This window comes from Meleagris gallopavo, chromosome 5 (genome assembly GCF_000146605.3).
Source record: "Meleagris gallopavo isolate NT-WF06-2002-E0010 breed Aviagen turkey brand Nicholas breeding stock chromosome 5, Turkey_5.1, whole genome shotgun sequence".
In the NCBI taxonomy this organism is placed as follows: Eukaryota; Metazoa; Chordata; class Aves; order Galliformes; family Phasianidae; genus Meleagris; species Meleagris gallopavo.
In genome coordinates, this window is record NC_015015.2 from 54,048,343 (window position 1) to 54,068,961 (window position 20,619).

A 20,619-nucleotide genomic window follows, 5' to 3' on the forward strand; every position below is an offset into this window, starting at 1 on the left:
CCTGGAGCTGGAGGTGGTAAAGGACCACCAGGAGCTCCTGGTGGCAAAGGAGGTCCTCCAGGGCCGGCAGCACAGATCGCCCTCTGAGAGAGAAAGAGAGGAGGGACTGGTCACACAGAGGGAGGGCACCATCCAAAAAACACCTTTGTTTCTGGCCAAAATTTAAGCACCAGAGGGAGTACACAGAGGCTTCAGCACTCTTGACTGAGGTCAAATGCAGATAAAGAGGTGAGATAGCTCCCTCCCCAGGGATGGTCATCTTGGTGGCCCTACAAACAAGCAACTTTCTTAGCTCCCTTTGTAGCTTGGCTTCCTGAAATCACTCCACAGCAACTCGGGGGGATTTGGGATGAGGTAGCAAAGGGGAGGAGGTTTGGGGCCTCACCCTGCTCATCTCGTGGAGCTGCGCCGTGAGATCTGCCACCTGCTGCTTGACCTGTTTGTGCTCACTGGACTCCTTCTCCAGCTTCTCCTTCATCTTGTTCAGCGTCTGCATCATTTCTTCCTTCTCCTGGGCCTTTGCGTCACACTCCCGCTCCTTCTTCTCCAACTTCTGCTGAAGCTCGGAGTGCTCTGAAACAGCCCCCCACACCAGCCTATGAATCCATTTTAATGTGATGAACACTCCAGTACAGCAAACAGCAGCGTGTGGGGTTATAAAACCCACGTGCACACTTTCCTCATATACAGCTGAGGGAAGGGAGTGTGTGCGGTACCCTGACCAAAGCTACCTCTGTGCTGCAGACCCCATGAAGAAACAAGAATCTATTTCTTTGGTAAGCCCCATAGCATAATACAAACCCAGTATTCACACAGAGCCCATTCAGTGCAATATGTAAATGCTATCTGCCTAGCTTACTATGCACGCTTAGAGTTAACACACTTAGAGTTAATGCCTTTCATTTTTCCATCACTCACCTTTCCGCATTTTTTCTGCTTGCTCTTTCCACTGTTTAACTTCATTTTCGTTGACTAACCTAAAAGCAGGAGACAAGCAGCGCTGTGAGACATCCCTCATGCGGTCAGCAAACATTGCCAGTAAAAAACGTGACTGAGAAGCAGTGTGCAGAGGAGCTGGGGCTGTGCAGGGTGCAGCTCCCATGCTGGTATTTCAGACACTTCAGCTGTGCCTTCCCACGGCTCCTGGCTGCACGGTTTGCACACTGGCATGTTCTGCTCCCCTCCAGGGACTGTGGCTTGTCCAGCCAAGGAGCAGAAACATCACTGTGAGAGCAGTGAGTGATGAGTAAGGCATAGTGACAATGACAGTCAAGAGAAACAGCTCACTGAGGACACAGTGGTTGAGCTTAATTTGTATGCACATCTTGCTGAGTAGATCTAAATGATCCAACTCTGCCAGGGATGAATCCCAAACCTTGCCGCCCTGCCTGCTATCCCTCTTGAACAGCTGAACTCACGCAGCAAACCCGAAGAATGGTGGATGAGCACTTACATTCGGACAACATTTTTGATATTGAAGTTTTCCAGGGGAGTGGCGTCGGGGTCCTGCCCTTTGTCACTCTGAATGACGATTTGCTGTATGATCCTGTCCAGCAGCAGCCAGTACTGAACAGTGTTGCCGCTTCTTTTATCTGGATAGGAGGAAGGGGAGAGGCTGAGAGAAGCAGCAGGGATGTGGCTGCCCCCCTTGGACAGGGGAGTTGTGCTCTGAAGCCTCTGGAAGCGTGTGGTTTTGCTCCCCACACCATACTCACAAGGCATTTGGAGACAGTGGTGCAGGATGGACATAAAGTGCGGGTATGCCTCTGTGTGAGTAAGCCTCTTTCTCGTCAGCTCAAACATCTGAGTTGCACTTTTGGTGTCTATGTGAACCTGCAGAAGAGAGCAAAGTGTCATCTGGCCTACGGATCAAAGTGAGCAACCAATCCTACAAGCCATCCGCATCCAGTGTGAAGAAAAATCACAAGAGCCCAGTGAAAGTTGAACAGCACTGGTCCGCAGCCAGGAGAAAAGAGACATGAAGCAACAGAGCAGGGCAACAGGAGGGAGATTTACAGCCACCAAATTTGATTCAAAAGCCAGAACTTTGCTCCAGTCTACAGAGGTGACTTTAAAAAGATCTGTAAGATCAAATGCCAGTCTCTGCACCAGTAACTTTGACACTCACCAGCTCAAATCTTTTTGCAAATTCCAGTTCATCTTCATTTCTAAGCATTTCAAAAAAATCTAAATGCCTGAGGAAAGAAAGGAAAGAGAAAAAGCCTATTAAAAGTGGATATGTGCATGACAGTAAATAAAAGGCAGCCAGTTTGGAACAGCTTCCAGAACAGCTTGCTAACAGGCAGTGGTCCAGAGACAAGTGGGACTTGAAACACCAATGAGAACTTCAGTCTAGAGCTCCCACAGCTCCACATGTTTGTCTTCACTCTTGCCAGCTTGAAAAACCAATTCAGAAAGATAGAGGGCAAAGTAATTGCAGCCTTTCCAAGGAGCCTCTTGGAAGAGAAGAAGAGGACTGACAGCATCCCACCAGGGTGGTACAACCCTCCCAGCTCAATTCTATGCGGGAGTGCAGCAGACATGGGGTTTCTTCTACTCTGAATTCGGTGATACCAAAGCATTTCCTAAAGAGGAGCCAGATCCCAAAGGCCAACTCCAAAAACCAGAAATCGTGCATGTAAGGAAAGGGAAAAAATAACAGTGGGCTGTGTGTCCCCACTTACCGGTCTAGGGTTGAATTTTCATGCTCTCTTAGTTTGTCAATGACTGGCTGGATTCCAAGCATGAGAAATTCATATCTCAGGTGAAGTCTGAAATCCAGGCTTTCCTGTGAGGGACAATTGTAGGGTTAACACAGCAAGGTGCACTTCCTCAAAAAGCTTCTTGAAAACCCCAAGCCCACCGAAAGACCACCCTGTGCAAGAGAGCCCCAGAGCTCACCACGCCTGCCCCCTGGCTCAGGACTGCATTGATGAAGGACATGATTGCTGTCTTGAGGCTTACTTCATCCCGATACCTTCCTGTGCTCTTGTCCAGGTCATTGATCAGCGTCTGTCAAATGTACAGTGTAAGTTAACAGCCCAGGAGCTGCAGGATCTACTCCTGGTGGTCCCAAAGCCCCCACAGAGTTCACTGGTGACACTTTCTGAACCAACAGCTGCTGCTTGCTGTAGCACAACTCATACAGAACCTGTGCCTGCAAACATCTGCCCATCCAGATGTACTGCAGCTTTACTTTCATTCCTGACAACTCTATAAAAGCAAGCATTGTTGGGGGAACTGCCTTAAATAACTTTTCCCATTCTTTGCTCAGCTGTGGCTCTCAACAGATACAGCATTGGTCTGGCGTAATTCATAGACTATCAAAATTCACATGGCCATAGCAAATCATGCATACATGGCATTCACATACCCAGAGAAGAAAAGAACAAGAATACTGATTTGGGCTCTCTGGAGAGGCTCCCTCTTCCCCCAGCACCGGTGATGGTTTGGCCAGACCCAGATCCAAATTTTGGAAGTGTAAAAGTGAGTTGAGAGGCACCCACCTGAAAACGAGTCCGTTCGCTGGCGTATTTCTGGTAGTGCAGCATAGCCTCCAGTACCTTTTTGTGGCCGCCAGGAACCAGGCACACGGCGCCCATGATTTCCAGCACTGCCACCTTTGTCTTAATATTCTCTGTGCTCAGACTCTGAGCGATTACGTTAATGCTCTCCGAATGGGCCAGGACGTGAGCCCGGCCCAGGGAGTTGTTCATTAGTGCTTTTATACATCCAATGAGCGAGGTATGTATTCGAGACTCTGCTGTCTCATAGTCCATGCTTTTGAGAAAGTTCAGAATACATGACAAGCCATCCAGGTCGATGAATCGGGTTACAAACCTGTCAGGAAGAGGGATGTTTTAAAATCAAATGCTAAACGACTGCTCAACTCACCAATAGGGCTGACTTGTCTGTTCTTGTAAATCCAGAATGCCTTACTGTAAATTTTCCTGCAATGGTCTTTGGATATAGCAGAAAGCCAGCAGGACTCCTACAGCCCAGAGCACAGCAACAGAGTTGCAAAATTCCATCCTTCCAATCAGAGGTGAAGAACTCGCTATGGTGCAGCCACTCTGCTGCAAAGTCTCCCCTATCCCCACCCTGAGATTTAGATCAGCCTCCTTTAGGACCAGTTTTGGAGAGGATGGGAAGAAGCTTCCCAGCTGTGAAACTGTCTTCTCACCAGCTGCAGCCAACCCACAGAAACCCCAATGACAACCAAGCCCACTCCCTCAATGCCTGCTGGACCTTCTGCCTCCTGCTGCCTCTCCATCCACATCCTCCTCAGCTGTGCACCTCTCACACATTTTTAAGCAGAGATTTTAGATTTTGGTGATGATTTCTAATGCTGCTAAATAGCAAGCAGACTCAACAAAACATGCAGACATAACCCACCCAAATTGCACATGTGTTTCCAAAAACACCTCTTTCCCTGATGCCATGTGGCCGGGTACATTCTGTTTTGGCAAAAGGGGTGGGCTTGCACAGTAAGTGAGCCAAAAAACATCCCAGCACTGGGATGAGTTTAATTTACAACCACTAGTGTTCATATGCAGCAACAAAAGTGTTATTGTGGCTTGAGTGAAAACTGATTTCTCTGCTTGAAAGGCCAATCTTATTTCAGGAAAGTCAATAGGAAATTTGTTGTTCACTTCTCTGAAAGCCAAAATACATCCAGCAGGTAAAGTTTTCTACATAGCCTTCTGCATCCCTCTGAATTTTACAGAATCATTAAGGTTGGAAAAGATCACTAAGATCATCTAGTCAAACCATCGACCCACGATTTCAGTGTGATGGACTCACAAAGCATTTTCAAGCACTCTTGAAAGTTTCACTGCAGACTACCACCTGGGAATGGTAGGAGCCAGCACCAACAGTGCTGGGTTTCATGGAAACCAGCCAACCTTGGGAACTCCTTGCCAATTACTACCACCAGAACCATTGCAGAAGACAAATGGAAATGGAGTGTAATGCATTTGCAAACAAGAGCTGTGTCTTCTACAACCACAATGGGCAGTGCAATTATAATGAAACACTTCCCCATTAGAACTCAACCTGAGGCATCTGAAAGATTTTGTGCTGATGGTTCTCTGCAACTAAAAAGACTGAAGAAAAGGAACAAAATGACAAGAGCTGATTCAAAAAAGCAAATGTAATTTCAGAGTCTTTGTGTCCCAAGTCTCTTCCCCATCCTGCACTACTCCCATTTCCATTTCTATTCTAAAACTCTTCTGCCAAAGAACACAAATCAAAAGCTATAACCAGAGCAATAAAGCAAGGAAATGAAGAGAATTGCCTCATTGGTTTCGTCCTCAGTGCAGTCTTCAAACTTTCTATTGTTTTATTTCTCTCCTCCTCATCTTCTTTTTCCAAAGCAATCAGCGATTTCCTCTGCAAAAGGAAAGATGTAAAGTTGAAATGAGGTGCAGGCACAAGCAGAAGGGCCACGAGCCACTCCAGTGTGCCAAACCACAGTGCAGGAGATGGAGCTAGGACCTGAAACCAACTCTGAAAGCAGAGACACTTATGGGGAGGATACAGGAGGCTAAGGCAATGCTAACAGAGACTCCACAGGGAAAAGGTGCTAAACTGTGATGGGGGTGAGAGAGGTGGGGTCTTTTAGCTGGTAATTGCGCATCTCATGTGCACCTGTGTAGGTGGGGGGGCTGCAGGGATGTCCTGCAGCCCAAATGGGACAGGATCTTGTATTCACATTTGGGGTCAACAGGGCATCTCCCAGGTCTCCCAGTGCAGCCTTGCCTTACAGGAACTGTATTTCCCACAGTGCTATTTCATTTTTACCCAGCACAACCACCACCAGTTCAGCAAGGAACAGAATGGTAGCAGAGATCTCACTTTCCTTGCAGCAGCAACTTGGTGCCTCTCTGCCACTGAATGATCAGACAGCTTCCTTAAAAACCAGCCTGAAAATCCCTGTTTACCCTCAGTCTTGCAGCCTTCTGGCTTGGAGCTAGATGAAAGACCCCTGTGCCTTGGAGAACTTTGTACTCCAGAGCAGCATCCAATGAACAATGAAACCTCTTCCTGCATTTCTCCTGGCTTAAATCACTGCCATCAGTGCTGTAGCACTGCAGAAATACTTACAGCAGCCATTGAGTTCAGCTGATCGATGTAAAACTCAGGCCAGCTAGTGGCCCCTTTATTTTCTTCTTGGTCCTGCAGAGAGTGGGGAAAAGCAAGACAAAGAGAGTTGATCAGAAAAAATGGCATTAATGTCTCCTGCCCTTTAGAGCCAACCATCTATGACGTTCCCTCGTGCTCTCACATTACTTGATATCAATATAGGCTCAATTTTCTGTGTTCTGAACTCACTGCTGATAGTTCCAGAACATTACCTGATCTATTGAATGCACACTTTTTTATATACAATTTTCTTTATGCCATCTATCTGTGACTAAGCTCTGCCCCAGTGATGCTGCATCAGTCTGGAATCTTACACTCGGATTTCTCTTGTACTAACTCTACTGTGCCCTTGAAGTTTTGGCTGTACAGCCTCAGTGAATGTGCTTTGAGGAAAAAAAATGAGTTTTTACAAGCTACGAAGGCTACATAAATGTGACAAGAACAAGATTTCACACCTGGAGGAAGGCTGTGACATACCAATAGGAGAATCTCTTGGCACAAAACAGACAGCTCCCCTGGGGATTCATTAGTTATTAGGAGGGAACAAGCACATGGCAATGTCCCCTGTCAAAGGATGTCCCCCTGAGCCCATGACCTATGACAATGATTGATGCAGAGCCCTATTTGGTCATCCCAGTTACAATGCTCTGCACCTGGTGAGACCCAGCAGAGGTTTTCAAGGTCTGCCATGTTCCTGTAGGACATCACCAACAGACTACTGAGCCATGCTCAGATAAATAACACCGCATGTATAGATGTTCTGAAGGAACAGCTCAAGACCAACTCTTTTCCCCACTCTATTTCCCCTACATTTCTACCAAAAAGAAGAAAAAGGATACAAAAAATGCATCTCCTTCCGGTTGGACCAGAAGAAACAATCCAGCCCTAAATTTAAGATGGAGCTTGAGGTATTTATGAGGGTTAACCCACACTGCAATTCCTTGCTAGGGAAGGAACTGGACAAGGCACTCTCGTGCTCCCACATCTGTGCGTGCAGACAACTACTGATAGTCCAGTTGATTTCTGCAAGTTAACAGAGTCCAAAATATTTACTTTGGTTCAAGAGGCACAAATGTTTGTGCATCCAAATTTCTCAAGGTACAGCTTGCCAAGAGGACAAAATAGAGAATTAGTGAGCCTTTGTGGTGCGTGGCTATGGGATGGGGACAGGAGAAGTTCAAGAGTGAGCAGGTGGCAGCCCTTCAGGCATTTCCCCCAGCATGCCAAAGGTGAGAGAAACTGCTTATCCACAGATCTGGTCAAGTTTAAAGCAAATGAAAAGACTTTTCTGAACAAGAAGACTGTATTTACGCCTCCGTGCCCTCTGCTTTATTAGTTTGGGCTGCTTGCCCTTCCTTCTCCTGCCAAGAACCCAAGTTTTGAATGAAACACTTGATTCACCTTCTCTCAACTTTTTTTTTTTTTAATCCAAATGGGAATCAGCAGAATTTTTTTTCCAAAGATGTTAGAAAAACAACTAAAAAATCTGTCCTACCCACTGCCAAGCCTAATAAGCCTGCAGGAGGTCCCAGTGCCTGCTTGTGTTGGTGGGAGAACCATTAAGACCTGTGCTTTGCCAAAAAGTTTTTGCCAGCTACAGGTGTCCCAAAATCCCCATAAAATCCCACAGGTCATGTCACCTGCCATCACATCCCCAGCCACTGTGGGGACCAGTGTGGTGCCCAAATCCAGCAGAGGAGAAAATCATTCCCATCTTGTCCAAATACTGCTGCCAACATGAAAAATGCTCATCTGCTGGTTGAGAGAGAAACACTGATTCTGAAGGGGAGAGATAGATATGCTCTGGTCTTTCCACAAGCAGGGAAAATGGAAGGCATGGGCTTCTCTCTGCTTTCCTCTGCTTAGAAAAGTTGCCCTGAGTAGAAAAGAAGAGGATGGAGGGGCAGAGGTGAGACCTGAGACCTCTTGCTGTCCCTTGTCAAACAGACCAGCTGAAACAACTGTTCCTAAACAACCCATCTGGCTGCTAATCTTGCTACATTTTTGGCCACATTTGGGATTATCATCCCAACTGGCTGTTTAAAGTGATGGCTGTGGGGCAGGGACCATTCCCACCTCCCAGCTATCTCCAGGCAGGAGGAATGCCCTCAGTGCATCAATTTTCAGCTACCTGCAGCTGCCTATGATCAGGGCTTCCCACCGTGAGATTTGGCAGAGCAGTGCCCGCAGCAGTCCCATAATTAGCATGCCAGGCTATGGGGAAGTCACAGTTACCCTACAGCTGCTCAGGATCATGGAGAAAGCACTTAGGTGCTGAGAGATGGGTGTAATTTATGTCTAACAGAAAGACAAAAAGTCATACTGTGATTTCTCCCACACAGCTGGGGAAACCCACAGAGCATCCCTTGTGCTCTGCCTGCAGCCAAAGGGCAACTTGCCTCTGCCATCCCAATGCAGTGTTCCCCTGGGCTGCTGTAGGACCCCACTCCCCCATGCACTCAGCCTAGCTGCATAGTGCAGGAGCAAGGAGCAAACCAAGGCTCCTTTTGGCTTCTCACTTCACCTGGATCTGCTAATGGGTGCCAACATAACCCAGTTCACTGATCCAAACCTGCCTTGAGACATTGCATGGGAACACAGGCACCAGGCTGGGACCACAAAACCCTGCCAGCTTCGACACAGCTGCTACAAGATGCAGAGGGTGAGCCCCCAGCACCTGCTGGTGCACATGTGCATGCAGCAGACATGGGGGAGAGCATGTATGTGTGCCCAAGGCAATTAAAAAGAGGGAAGGGGGACAGGGATGCTGCAAGCCTGTGCACATCTGTCAGCCCATCCCTCTGAGCAGTCCTGCTGCAGGAAGGCTCAGCACCAGCCCTGCAAAGTCTGTGGGTAAAGATTTCCATTGTGCCAGCTTTCTTCCTCCCTTTAGAGGTTGGCACGCTCACTTGGTCCCAGAGGATGGTGCAGCCAGAGTGCACACATGTGCCTTGAATGCTGTTCACAATGGGATCAGTTCCTGTTCCCTCCTGCAGGAATCACTGAAGGTTCCATCAGCAGTACACCAGCCCCTTCCAGCAGCAACACCAAGCTTTGGGAAGGGGTGGGATCCCACCACAGCACAGCATGGAACCATGAGATGACTGCTGCCCCAGTGTGAACACAGACCTGCTGCTGCCTTAGGACTGAAAGGGAGCTGTGAAGCACAAAACACCAAGGTCTCCAGGGGGTGGGAAGGAGGCTGAACAACAAAATTGGCTAAATTGCTCATTTATAATTAACTTGCTGCATTATAAATATTTCCTTTTGCTTCGGCTCCCTCGGGCTCTTGCATTTCCTCCCTGAAACCCCCAATTTAAAGAGTGCTCTCAATTAAGTGTGGCAGAACCTCATTAATTCACATGAGCAGCCGGGCAGGCTCGTCGGAAGGCAGCCTCCCATGCAAAAGGGGAAAGCACAATAAAGCAGCCAAAGATCAGGGCAGGAGCTTCCTTTAGCTCACTGCAGGATGCTGAGCAATGGTAATTATTGTGGCTAATGGTCTACAGCACACCAATAAGTGTCCTTCAGTGCATTTGGTGGCAATAAAGGAGCCTCCTGACAAAGTGAGGAGCCTGGAGGGAAGTGACTCACATGGCTTTGCTCGGAGGCAGGATGAGGGAGGAAGCTTTCCAGGCACCAAGGTTTGATGAGGTGAATTCACCCAGGCAGGTTTTTGGAGGCATGTGGGATGTAACAAATTCAGCTCTCCAGGATGGTCCACCACATCCAGGGACAGAAGCATTTCTCAATTTCTTCCTCTAGTCACCAAAACCTTCCACTTCCTCTCTCATTCGGAAGCTTGGCCAGGGAAGGGAAGGTGCTGTGAGCAGGTAAGAAGTCAGTGGGGAAGGAGCAAAGCAGCTGGGGACACAGAGTGGTTGCACACAGTGTGGTTTTCCTTCCTCCTTTCCCCATGTATGGGTCTGAATACTCATCAGGGCAGCTCAGTGCACGGCATTCTAAGAACAGCCACCAATGAGTCCAATGGCCTTAGGAGAAGCAAAAATCCCCAAAGCCCAGTTCTGCAGCCTGCCCAACACTCTTCTGCGTTACAAACCATCACTACCAGCTTGTTAGGCAAGAACACATCAGGCAAGCCCAAGGCTTTGGGGAAAACCTCCAAATGCATTTCCTTCGCTTGCTGACTCCTTAAGAAGCACAAAAGTGAGGACTGACAGCCAGCTCCACGCCAACCCCAGAGATCTGACCACTAGAAACTATGGTAGACACCCCCTCTTGGGACAAGCTGCTGAGCTGGCTTGTCCCAGGAGGACTTCCCTGCAGGACAGCCACAAGGAAGGTTAAGAAACCTAAAAGAGGCAGGAGCCAGATCGTCAAGTGTCCGGGATAAGCAGGTAGCCCCTGTTTGACCTGGAGATTTGTGTGGGAATACAGCTGCCAGACTCACCAGGGCTGAATCTTCCTTCTAAAAACTTTGTTCCAGTTGCAAAAATGGAAGCAAATGCTTTGTTTTTATGCAAGCTCCAATGGAGAGCAAGGTAAAGCTCAGTACTGCCAGCAGCCCACCCAGTTTTGGCATCTCCAAGGCCAAGAGAGGAACAGTCCAGGATGATCAACCTGGGTGCTGTTTGCAAGATAGAAAAAGAAGCAGGCAGTAGCACAAGTAGATTTAAGCTGCCAGGTTTGCAGTTTCAAGCCAGCACAGCTCGGCCAACGTGGATGAACCCTTGCCAGGTGTGCACAAGCAGTGGCATCCATACACCAAAAAAATGAATAATGCAAACAATGTCATTTCCCTATGCTCTGCCAAATGCTCGCAGAGTGACCCTGCCAGCCTCACAGCTGCTGAGAAGGGCTGTTATTTAATATGAATCTCCCAAAGTTGCTATCTCAGATCTGAACCATCCCATTAAACCACAGGCTATGCAGTTCTTCTTTAATACTTCCTACACTCTCCTTTCTACAAATGCACACAGGCCCTTGTATGCTTTTCCCAGGGTTTAAAAATTATGCTAACAATAAGCAAATATACCATGACCAGATGCCTTTCATAGTCAGATGGTTCATTGTTTAAAAAGCTTCAGTTTAAATCCAAAAAGATTGCTAACAGATGCATTTTTTGGCTGGAGACAGAGAAAATCCTCGCTTTAACAAAAGTGTGTTGTGATTGGAACTAAAAGGGAATTACCTTGAAAGATAAAAACCATAAACATTTCCTATTGAGAAATACCCCCAGCCATGTATACACAGCCGTGTTCTCCGGCTGTGGGAGAGGGAAGGGGAGGAGTGTCAGTGAGAAGAATTACACCCGAGATGGTGTTCAACCTGCTGCAGCCACAACTGCAGGTATCTCCCGGCTGCAGCACTCCTCATTCAACCCAGGTGGCTTAGCAGGCAAAGTGCCGGGCTATTTTTTCCTCTTCCTCTGCCAGATTTTGCTCTGAGCTACTGCAAGGGAAAAAAAAGAAAAAAAGGGGGGGGGGGAAATGGTTTTAAATGGAGGAAATTTACATCAACACAAGTCCCATGGTCAAGCTCCAGGACAAAGATGCACGTGGAGCAGAAAGCTGGAAAGCAGAGCTCTCTGGAGGCTGGAAGGCACAGTCAGACAGGAAAGAGGCCATCTGGTTGGGAAAAACAATATCATTGGAGAGTCATCACTCACTTCCCTATTTATCATGTTTTTTCCCTGTTCTCCCTGCAAACACACCATTGTTGCCTTTTCCTAACGCAAAGGGACTGTGATGTTACGTCTGACAGCTGAGGAAATGTTAGATGTAAAGGTAACTCTTGCTTGCCCGAGGACAGCTTCGTACTGAAGAGCTATGCGCCCAGCATCACCACGCTAACAGCTTTTCAGCACAGGTTTAAAGCATGCAGCATCGTTTGTCATCTTCACAGGTCATTTGTCATCCCTGCACAACCTCTGCTCGGGTTCTACAGATGCTGTAGAGAGATAGGTCTAAATGAAAGGAAGGGGCCAGAGCCAGAACCCACATATTTTCAGACTGATTTTAGCTACCAATCCTTTCCATGCACCTTTTTATGGTGCACTTCTGCCTGAATACCCCCGAATCTACCCGAATTCTGAGGATCTTAAAGATGACCCAGTGACTTGCTCCAGCAGCACGACGGCTGGGGCTGGCAGGAGTCAACCTCCTGCAAGGAAGAGGTGCTGCAGAGTAAGAACAAAATTATTTATTAGCTCCCTTTGGAGCCTGTCCTCTGCTTGAGAAAGGCCATCCCGAGTCCCTCTTTGTTTTCACTGCCTCAAACCCACAGCCAAAGAAACGTTAAACCTGGAAACCCTCCGGCTTCCTCCCTGTGCTTCCGAGCAATATCCTCTCCTGGAGAGCAGGACCAGCAGGGAATAAAATGCTTTGAGATGAGGTATGAAACGAGTCATCATCCAGAAATACCACTTCTAAAATGAGACCTTATCCTGCTGTTAATGCACCTCCACTTTCACATTTCCTTGCTTTATCTCGGCTGAAGAAAGAATTGACAACTTCAAAGGGGGTCCAGTACTCTTTAAATCCTCCCTCCTGATTTGAGTGTGGATTTAATGCAGACTTCAGCTCCTGCCTGAGTGGCTGCCTCCAGTCTGGCCAGCCTCGATCACAAGCTGCTTTTTCTCTCTCTGCCCTCAGAGCATCAGAGGGCAGTGAGGCCCTGGCACTGCTGCCTAAAAAGCTGGGGGTGCCCCATCCCTGGACATGTTCAGGGCCAGGTTGGATGGGGTTCTGGGCAGCCTGATCTATTATCTGATCTAGTGTCTGACTTAGTGATTGGCAACCCTGCGCATGGCAGGGGGGTTGGAACCTTTATGGTCTCTTAAAAACTGCTCTTGGGAAAGTTTTGGACCCTTGGCAAGTCACTCAGCTGCCTATGACTGATGTCAGCCTTTGCCAACTCCCCCAAGGACCCATCAGGTGTTACAAGTTCTCATGTATTTCAAGCAATGACTTGCTATTAACCATTGACAAGACAAAATATTTCAGTGTGTCCTGAATTTCCCAAATCACAGCCACTGGGGCTGTGGCTGAGGCAGCTAGGTAGGACCCCAGCCTCATATCCAGCACCAGCAGTGCTGCCTAATCCCAATAATTACTCTCAGTTGGAGAAGTCCAACCCTCAGTGCCAGATATTACGAGCTACCCTGAAGATATAGCCAGATAAAAACAAAGATGTACACAAGTATGAGTTCTGTAAGGTGCTGTGAGAGCCACAAATGTTTCTTCATGTTGTCCTCAAGCCATGTTCATCACAGGGAAGCAGAACTGCCTAGAGCATGCCATGCACATGGAAATGTTTTCCAGCACACCTGATTCCTGGCTCTTCACGCTTCCCACCTGCTGAAGGCTCTGCTGATATGGTTTTGCTCATTTTTAATTAAAAAGCAGGACAAAAGCACTTGTCTTTCTTGCAAACCAGCCACCAGCACACCTCCTGCATAAGCCCTGCAGGTCGCCCAGATGGTTTCTTGAGCAGGGCAGCGCTCTGGAGGATGGCACAGGGCAACTCTGCAGCTCTTTCCTTCACACCCACCAAGGAGCAGTGACTTTCTCCAGCACCATTTTCAAAAAACATCACAGTGCCTGTGTGAGTGCTGGAATGGGGGAACATCAGTCCCATCTAAACCCTACCCAGGAGATTAGATACCACGTAATCTTCACACACAATAATAATTACATGGAGCTGTTTGATTTAAGTTCCTAATGTCTCTGATTATCCAGACACACTGGACTATGGCTAGCTTTATCCCAGAGGCAGTGACAAGTGAGTATCTTCTGCTCATTTCCTTGTTGATTAGGAAGCACCTGTAATTTGTTAACATCATCTCCCCTCCAATTTAAATCTCGGGTATGCCAGGCCTCTGTATAACAATAATACATGAATTTTAGGGGTATTTATGAGAGGCTTAAAACTTAATCCTACATGAGCAAGGTAAGCTGTCTCTTGGCCTGAAATGAGGCTAGAAAATCTGGTGCCATTGCTAGAGCTGAAGAAAACATGCATTAGCAGTGACAAGTACCATCTGAGCACAGCCAGGCCTCTATGAGCATTTCAGAGCCAACTTCTGCAGCAAAGTGGAAACGTTATGGGATGTGGTAGCAAATTTGGGAATAATGGGCATTTGCTCCCCACTGAGAGATGATGCTGCAAAACTGAGCTCCTGGAATCACCTTGTTCTTACCATGCTTCAATCAGTTTCTGAAATTTAATATTTTTCATAGAATCATAGAATGGCCTGAGTTGGAAAGGATCTTAAAGAACATCTAGCTCCAACCCCCTGCTGTAGGCAGGGTTTGCAACTTCTAAATCAGGCACCAGATGAGGCCCAGGGCTCCTTCCAACCTGGCCAGGGATGGGGCACCCACAGCTCTGAGCAGCAGTGTAAGGGCCTCACCTCCCTGTAAATGAAAAACTTCCCCCTAACATCTAATCTAAATCTCTCCTCTTTTAGTTTAAAACCATTTCCACTTGTCCTGTCACTATCAGTCTATGTCAAAAGTTGGTCTCCCTCCTAATTATGAGCCCTTCTAAATACTGGAAGGACTTTTTGCCCCATTTCTCCCCAGTGCAGTAACTCCTGCAGGATCTCTACTTTAGGCAATACACGGAAAGAAGTGAATCCCAACGCAGTCAGCTGGGGGGCTCTGCAACTCCCAGGGCATGAACTGGTTTGCAAAAATACAGGAGCAAAAATCTTTGTTATAGAGGGGAAAAAATACTATTGGAGTACAGGAAGTCCAGACCTTGAGTGACCACAAGGCTTGCAGTGGTCAGTCTGTCCCCAGCTTTGGGACTTGGAGAAATTGCAAGGAAACCAAGTGCCTTGCAGAGACCCAGCTCATATCCAAGAGGGCTCAGCAGAAAGGGTTCTGCGTTTTGAAGATGTGGGTCTGAGGTCCTTGCCGGCCACCTAACTTTCCCAGGACCATCTCAGAGAACAGACGGGTTTCTGTGATGCCCCAAATACTACTTTGCACAAAGAGCACACAAAGTTGTTGCTTCTCCTTCACATGCCCCCTCCCAGGTACAGGGAAGGGAAATGGTCAGCTGTAGTAGAACGCAGACATGTCTCTTACTTTTTTCTTGCTGCAGTAGATCTGCCATTTCTTCTCTGCCGGCAGGGCAAACATAGCTTCTCTGTGCTTGTCGGTGAGGTCAAGTTCATCCTGACAAGGGGAAAAAACAAGCCATGTGAGTACACAGCACAGTGATCACACAGACACAACCCCCCAGGCGAGCGATGCAGACCAGTGGCAGTCCCAGCACATCGCCCCGTGTCCTGCACCTATTGATTTGCCAGGTCAATTCACTAATTATCATCCTGTGATTGCTGACCTCTCCATGACTCCTGGGTGGCAGCCGGCTTCTGGGAGGAAACAGCTGTAAAACTCTGCCTGGCCCCTTCCAAACATCACCTAAATTGCTTCTGAGGCAGCAGCAGCTCGGAAAGGACATCAATACACCAAGAGCCCAGCAGTTACATCTTCACACAGAGAGCTGAAGCTCCAAGGGTCTTGAGTTGACAGGTTTTTTGGCTTTTGGTATGTTTGCTAATAATTTTAAAAAGCACTTTTTCCTAATAACTACACTTGAAAAAGAGATACACCCTCTCCATCAAAAGTGCATATGTACTTCATACTGCCTCCTGGAGATCAAGCCATTTCCTGACTGAGATCATCTTAGTTTATGTGGTTTTATTTTAAAGGATACATCCATTTTTGACTTTGAGGCCTCAGTTAGCAGTGTGCCCTCCACTGGGATGCCCAAGTACTATCAAAGCCTCGTCGCTTCCTGCTGCTAGATGTAGGTCAGAGCTTTTATCAGAGAATGAACTAAATAAAGCATTCTGGCAGAGCTGCGAGGCTCATTTCTAAAGCCAACATTGATCCTACAGCTGTGGATGTCTCTGAAAGCCACCCCCATCGATGACAAGCCTTTTGCTGGAGGGGTGCTGGCACGGTGGTGGGAACACTGGGGATGCTGCACAAGGTCACAGGAGAGGCGTACTGTGGCCTGCAGCCAACTCATCCCACCCAATCTGTGGATTTAACTAAGAGGATCCCCATTAAAATTACACACTTAATTCCAGCAACTAAAAAGCAATTGGAAAAAAAAAAAACAAAGCCGCACAAAGACTCTTAAATTGTTCCTGCCTGAATAATAACACTTACAAACTAATTATTTTCTCCACGCTGGTAGACACGGGTACCCCAACCAAAGGTAAAAGCCCCACTGGGTGAAGGCTGAACAAGGAGCCTACGGGTAGAAGTGGTCCCTACATGAGCAAGCCCACATGAAGAAATCTAGCTGATTTAATTAAAGCTTATGTTGCATCCAGTACTCGAGGAAGGGAGCCTTCAGCTATCTTGTAATCCAAACAGCATGGCATGCCACATCCTGAGCATCTCCGAGAGGAGAGGCAGCTGCAGTTTCACCTATACATCCACTGCAGGTAAAGATTTCACTTCCCAATAAACTGCTTCTCAAAAGGAAAGGCATGATGGAGCTTTATTGGTTATATATATATATGGAGAAGCTTTGCCTCTGCCTTGACTCTTTCTTCCACATCAACTGACCCTTCAAACCAATGCTCAAGTGGGCATCCCCCCACTGAGCCCAGCTGATGCATGGGGAGCTGTGGAAGGAGGCTTGCAAAATGCCCTTACAAGGGAAACACCTAGCAGCAATTCATCCTGTTCAAACACAATTCTTTGGAGAAGGATGTTGGGGTGGGTGAGAGAAGATGAGGGTTCTGTGATGGATATCCACTCTGTGGTGAGGGTCACCTGAGTGCGACACAACGCCTCCCTGCCACCTGAACCCCAGGCACAGCTGTGCTGAGAGGCTCAGAAAAAATATTCATTGAAACGTTTCAAATACCCAAACCCTAAAAATAAGACTTGTGCAAACATGAAGATTTATTAACCAAGAGAAAATATAAACTGAGCTAAAGCTTCAGCAGTAGTAAGAAGGAATAAAGCAGAAGAACATTTAAGGTGCTGAGATATGACAATATGCAAACATATCCAAATAAGGTGCAGAAATACTGCTGAGCCTCACACAGTACATTCCATTGTGCCCAAGCTCTAACAGTAATCTAACAAGTTATCACAGCCCTGCATCCCTCAGAAACACCTACCTAATGATGTCTTGAAGGATGCTTGGGAGAAGTGTTTAAATAAATAATAAGTGGCAAGCAGTGAATACAAAACCCCTCATAATCACACAGTGACTAATAACTGTTATTCTGAGCTGTAACAACGACTTAACCATGAAGAATGAGATCTCTGCTGTTAGGATATGCTGGGAATCCCTACTCCTGCCCTCAGCCTTGCAGGGTCTGAAGCATCACAGTGCTCACAGATGAGTTTCTCAGGACTCCTTGGCCCCAACAGGCTGCTCAGAAACCATCCTTTCGACTCCAGATGATCAACAGAGGAGACAAAACCCAACCATCTTCCAGTTGTTCACAGGCAACCGTACCAAGTCTGGGCTGAGAAAATCATCTGCAACTGCACTGCTGAGTTATGACAGAGTAGTTGGGCACAACCTCAAACCCATCCACACCTTCAATTAATAATCATGAACTCAATAATTAGATGATTCTAACCGGCAATTAATTATATAGGCCATTTGCAAGCCATACGCTGCAACTCTAGCACGTGATGTTGGCAATGGTTGAAGAAGACAGCCCCAGGTTAGTGCTCATCCCCACCCACCACTTTCACCTCTTTGCCTCTACCAGCTTGGCCCCTTTGCACCTGGCTGTCTCCCACTGTCAGAGCTGCCAACTTTGCTATTTTAAAGATTCATTTGGAATCAGGTCAAAGGCACGTAAAATAACAGCCTCATTTTGCTACCAAAAGGAAGTCTCTGCCCAGAGTGTTTTTACTGGAAAGAGATATGCTGCTTTTAAATATTTATCCCGTACAGTTAAACTCTTCACCTTTAGATCAGGAAACATGTTTCCACATTAAATCTGCATTTGAATATGACTTTAAAACAAAACAAAAAAACCTCATAGGGGAGATGTGACTGAGTTTATGCTATTTCTAGGATGTAAAATACGACCATACTGCTTGCCTTGCTGATGGCTCAAGGTTCCCCCTCGCATCAAGCAAACCTCTCTGTGCACAACATGAGTGTATAGCAAAAGTAGTTCCACACTGTTCTCCTAAAGCTACCTTAGCTACATACGGACCAAACTGGAGTTTTCATCCCTCCCTCCACTTGTCCCTGGCAGGTTGCACAGTGGTGCTAAGGGGAAAGGTGCCCACGGTCCTGACATTGCCAAGCCAGCAATTGGACAGTATGGGGAACCCAGGCAGTAAGGACGCACCTGTAGATGGAAGTATCAGGGCTGGGGAGCAAATATCAAAAAGGAGTTCTGCTGAGAGGTGCAGGGACAGGAGAAGCCGTGAGGTTTCAAGCTGTCTATGGTGCCTATGGAAAGGAGATCTGGGTCCATCTGTTCCAATGCCCTGCTCAAGCATGGACACTGAGCTGTTGCTCAGTACCATGTCCACATGGCTTTTGACTATCTATAAGGTGTGAACTTCACAGCCTCTCTGGTTTGCAGCCAGTGCAGGCTCTGAGCATGGCTTAAACGCAAACCCAGATTCGAGCAAAGGAAGGCACTGCTGCTGAAATAAGCAGCTAACTCTCCAAGCAGACAGGGCATTAAAGTGCAACCCCAGACTGCTGCAGACACTTGTGCCATGCTGGAAATTTGAACGAGCATCTTCCAAGGGCTGAGAGCCATTGGCTTTCACTGGGGAAGTGGCAGGAAGTGAGGAGGTGGCTAGGGCTGCCAGCTCCACGACACAAGGTCAGCAGAGGGAGGGGGGCAGCGGGGCAGAATGACTTTAGGTCACATTGAAGCACAGGGGATATATATAAAGAGTGGTTTGAATGCTAAGGTTAGGCAGGACAGCCCAGGCGTGAAATTGCAGAGCTGGAGACTGAAGCACCTGCATTCCTCCCTTTTGCTATTCCCTATTCCATGGGGTGGCAGAGATGGGACACAATGCCGTGTGCACCATCTGCTACGTCAGCAGAGTACCATGTAACCACCACTGGGTTTTCCTTTACAGCTCATAAACCTCCCATCCAAAAAAAAAACTCCACAAAAAGTAGGGAGGAGAGATTAAAAAACAGATAATTAAATAACCAGAGAGGGTTTGCCACCCCCGGAATATTTTCAGAGGTGGTAGGAAACATGATGAAAAATTTATCAACATTCTAATGTACCTTTCAGGCTGATTAATTGTGCAACTGCAACAAGTGGAGGAGATGGGGAGAGAGGAGGCTATTTGGAGTCAGAGTTGAAATAAAAATTCATGAAGAGGTTTGTTTGGGGTTGATATATACAAGTGTGCCTGCATACATATATATGCATATATAGGAGGAAGTTTTTCACTGAAAGGGTGGTGAGGCACTGGAACCCAAGTTGCCCAAGGAGGTTGTGGATGCCCCATCCCTGGAGGCTTCAAGGCCAGGCTAGATGTAGCTCTGGGCAGCCTGGGCTGCTGGTTGGCGACCCTGCACATAGCAGGGGGGTTGAAACTGGATGAGCATTGTGCTCTTTTTCAACCCAGGCCATTCTAGGATTCTATGATATAGAAAGACATCCTAGACCAATAAAAGAACAGCATAACAAACAAGTGAATGAACTCCTGATGGACGGGCTCACAGAGTTTTGAAGCTTCTGTGTAAGGCTGCAAGGACACCAGTGGGACTGCAGCACACAGCCAAGATCCCTATCCTCAAATATATACAGAAAGATCCAAGATTGTCTAAAAAATAACAATAACAACAAAAACCAAGAGAAAAAAGAAACAAGTGGAACTTGTGGTGCCAACTGGTACAGCATGGGAAATAAAAAAAAAAAAAATTGCCTGTTGAAGTCTGCGTCGGCTTCCTTTCTCAGGGGTCATATCGCTTTTTCACTCTCTTCCAGGCATTCTTCTCCAAGTTCACCAGTGTGATTTATCCAAGAATGTTGCAGTGTCAAGGGAAACAGCAATCAGCATTTTTCCTCCAGTACCTCATCTAATCTTCTTCCTCCAAACGAACGTGCTGCCTTGCTGGGAGGCTGCTGCACTCACTGTTGCTCCTGGCCATGATTTATAATGGCACACAGCAAACTTTCAGTTGTCTTCTTCAAGAAACAGATGTATTAATCAGTGGCCACTACAGCTGTATGCAAACAAATCATCACCTTCAAACACAGTCTGAAGATAATGCATCCTGCTGTGCCACTCCTCCGTCTTTCTAATGCTTATTTAAGTGATTCCAACTCTCAATGTAGGCAGATTTAGCTTAGTTTTCTATTTTAAACATGGAGGCCTTTCGATTTTAGTACAAGTAATAAAAATACCTCCTCTCTAGCACACATTTTTCCAGCCGCAGTGCTCTGAGGACTCAAACAAGCCTCCAGACAGACTGACCCCAGCCAGTGTTATCATATTTATCAATTTATACACGACAACTGGC

General features: G+C 47.1%; 1 protein-coding gene across 1 annotated transcript in view; it reads right to left on the minus strand.

Annotated features, from left to right (window-relative positions):
* DAAM1 (dishevelled associated activator of morphogenesis 1) overlaps nucleotides 1-20,619 on the minus strand; it is an 88,667-nt gene that overhangs the window by 22,320 nt on the left and 45,728 nt on the right. The window contains 12 exon segments of the mRNA XM_031553730.1: nucleotides 1-83; nucleotides 386-573; nucleotides 919-977; nucleotides 1,454-1,592; nucleotides 1,716-1,833; nucleotides 2,129-2,195; nucleotides 2,685-2,788; nucleotides 2,902-3,012; nucleotides 3,507-3,840; nucleotides 5,297-5,391; nucleotides 6,106-6,177; nucleotides 15,201-15,290. The exon segment at nucleotides 1-83 is cut by the window's left edge and continues 22 nt beyond it. Of these exon segments, the coding sequence (XP_031409590.1) occupies nucleotides 1-83; nucleotides 386-573; nucleotides 919-977; nucleotides 1,454-1,592; nucleotides 1,716-1,833; nucleotides 2,129-2,195; nucleotides 2,685-2,788; nucleotides 2,902-3,012; nucleotides 3,507-3,840; nucleotides 5,297-5,391; nucleotides 6,106-6,177; nucleotides 15,201-15,290 (1,460 nt within the window).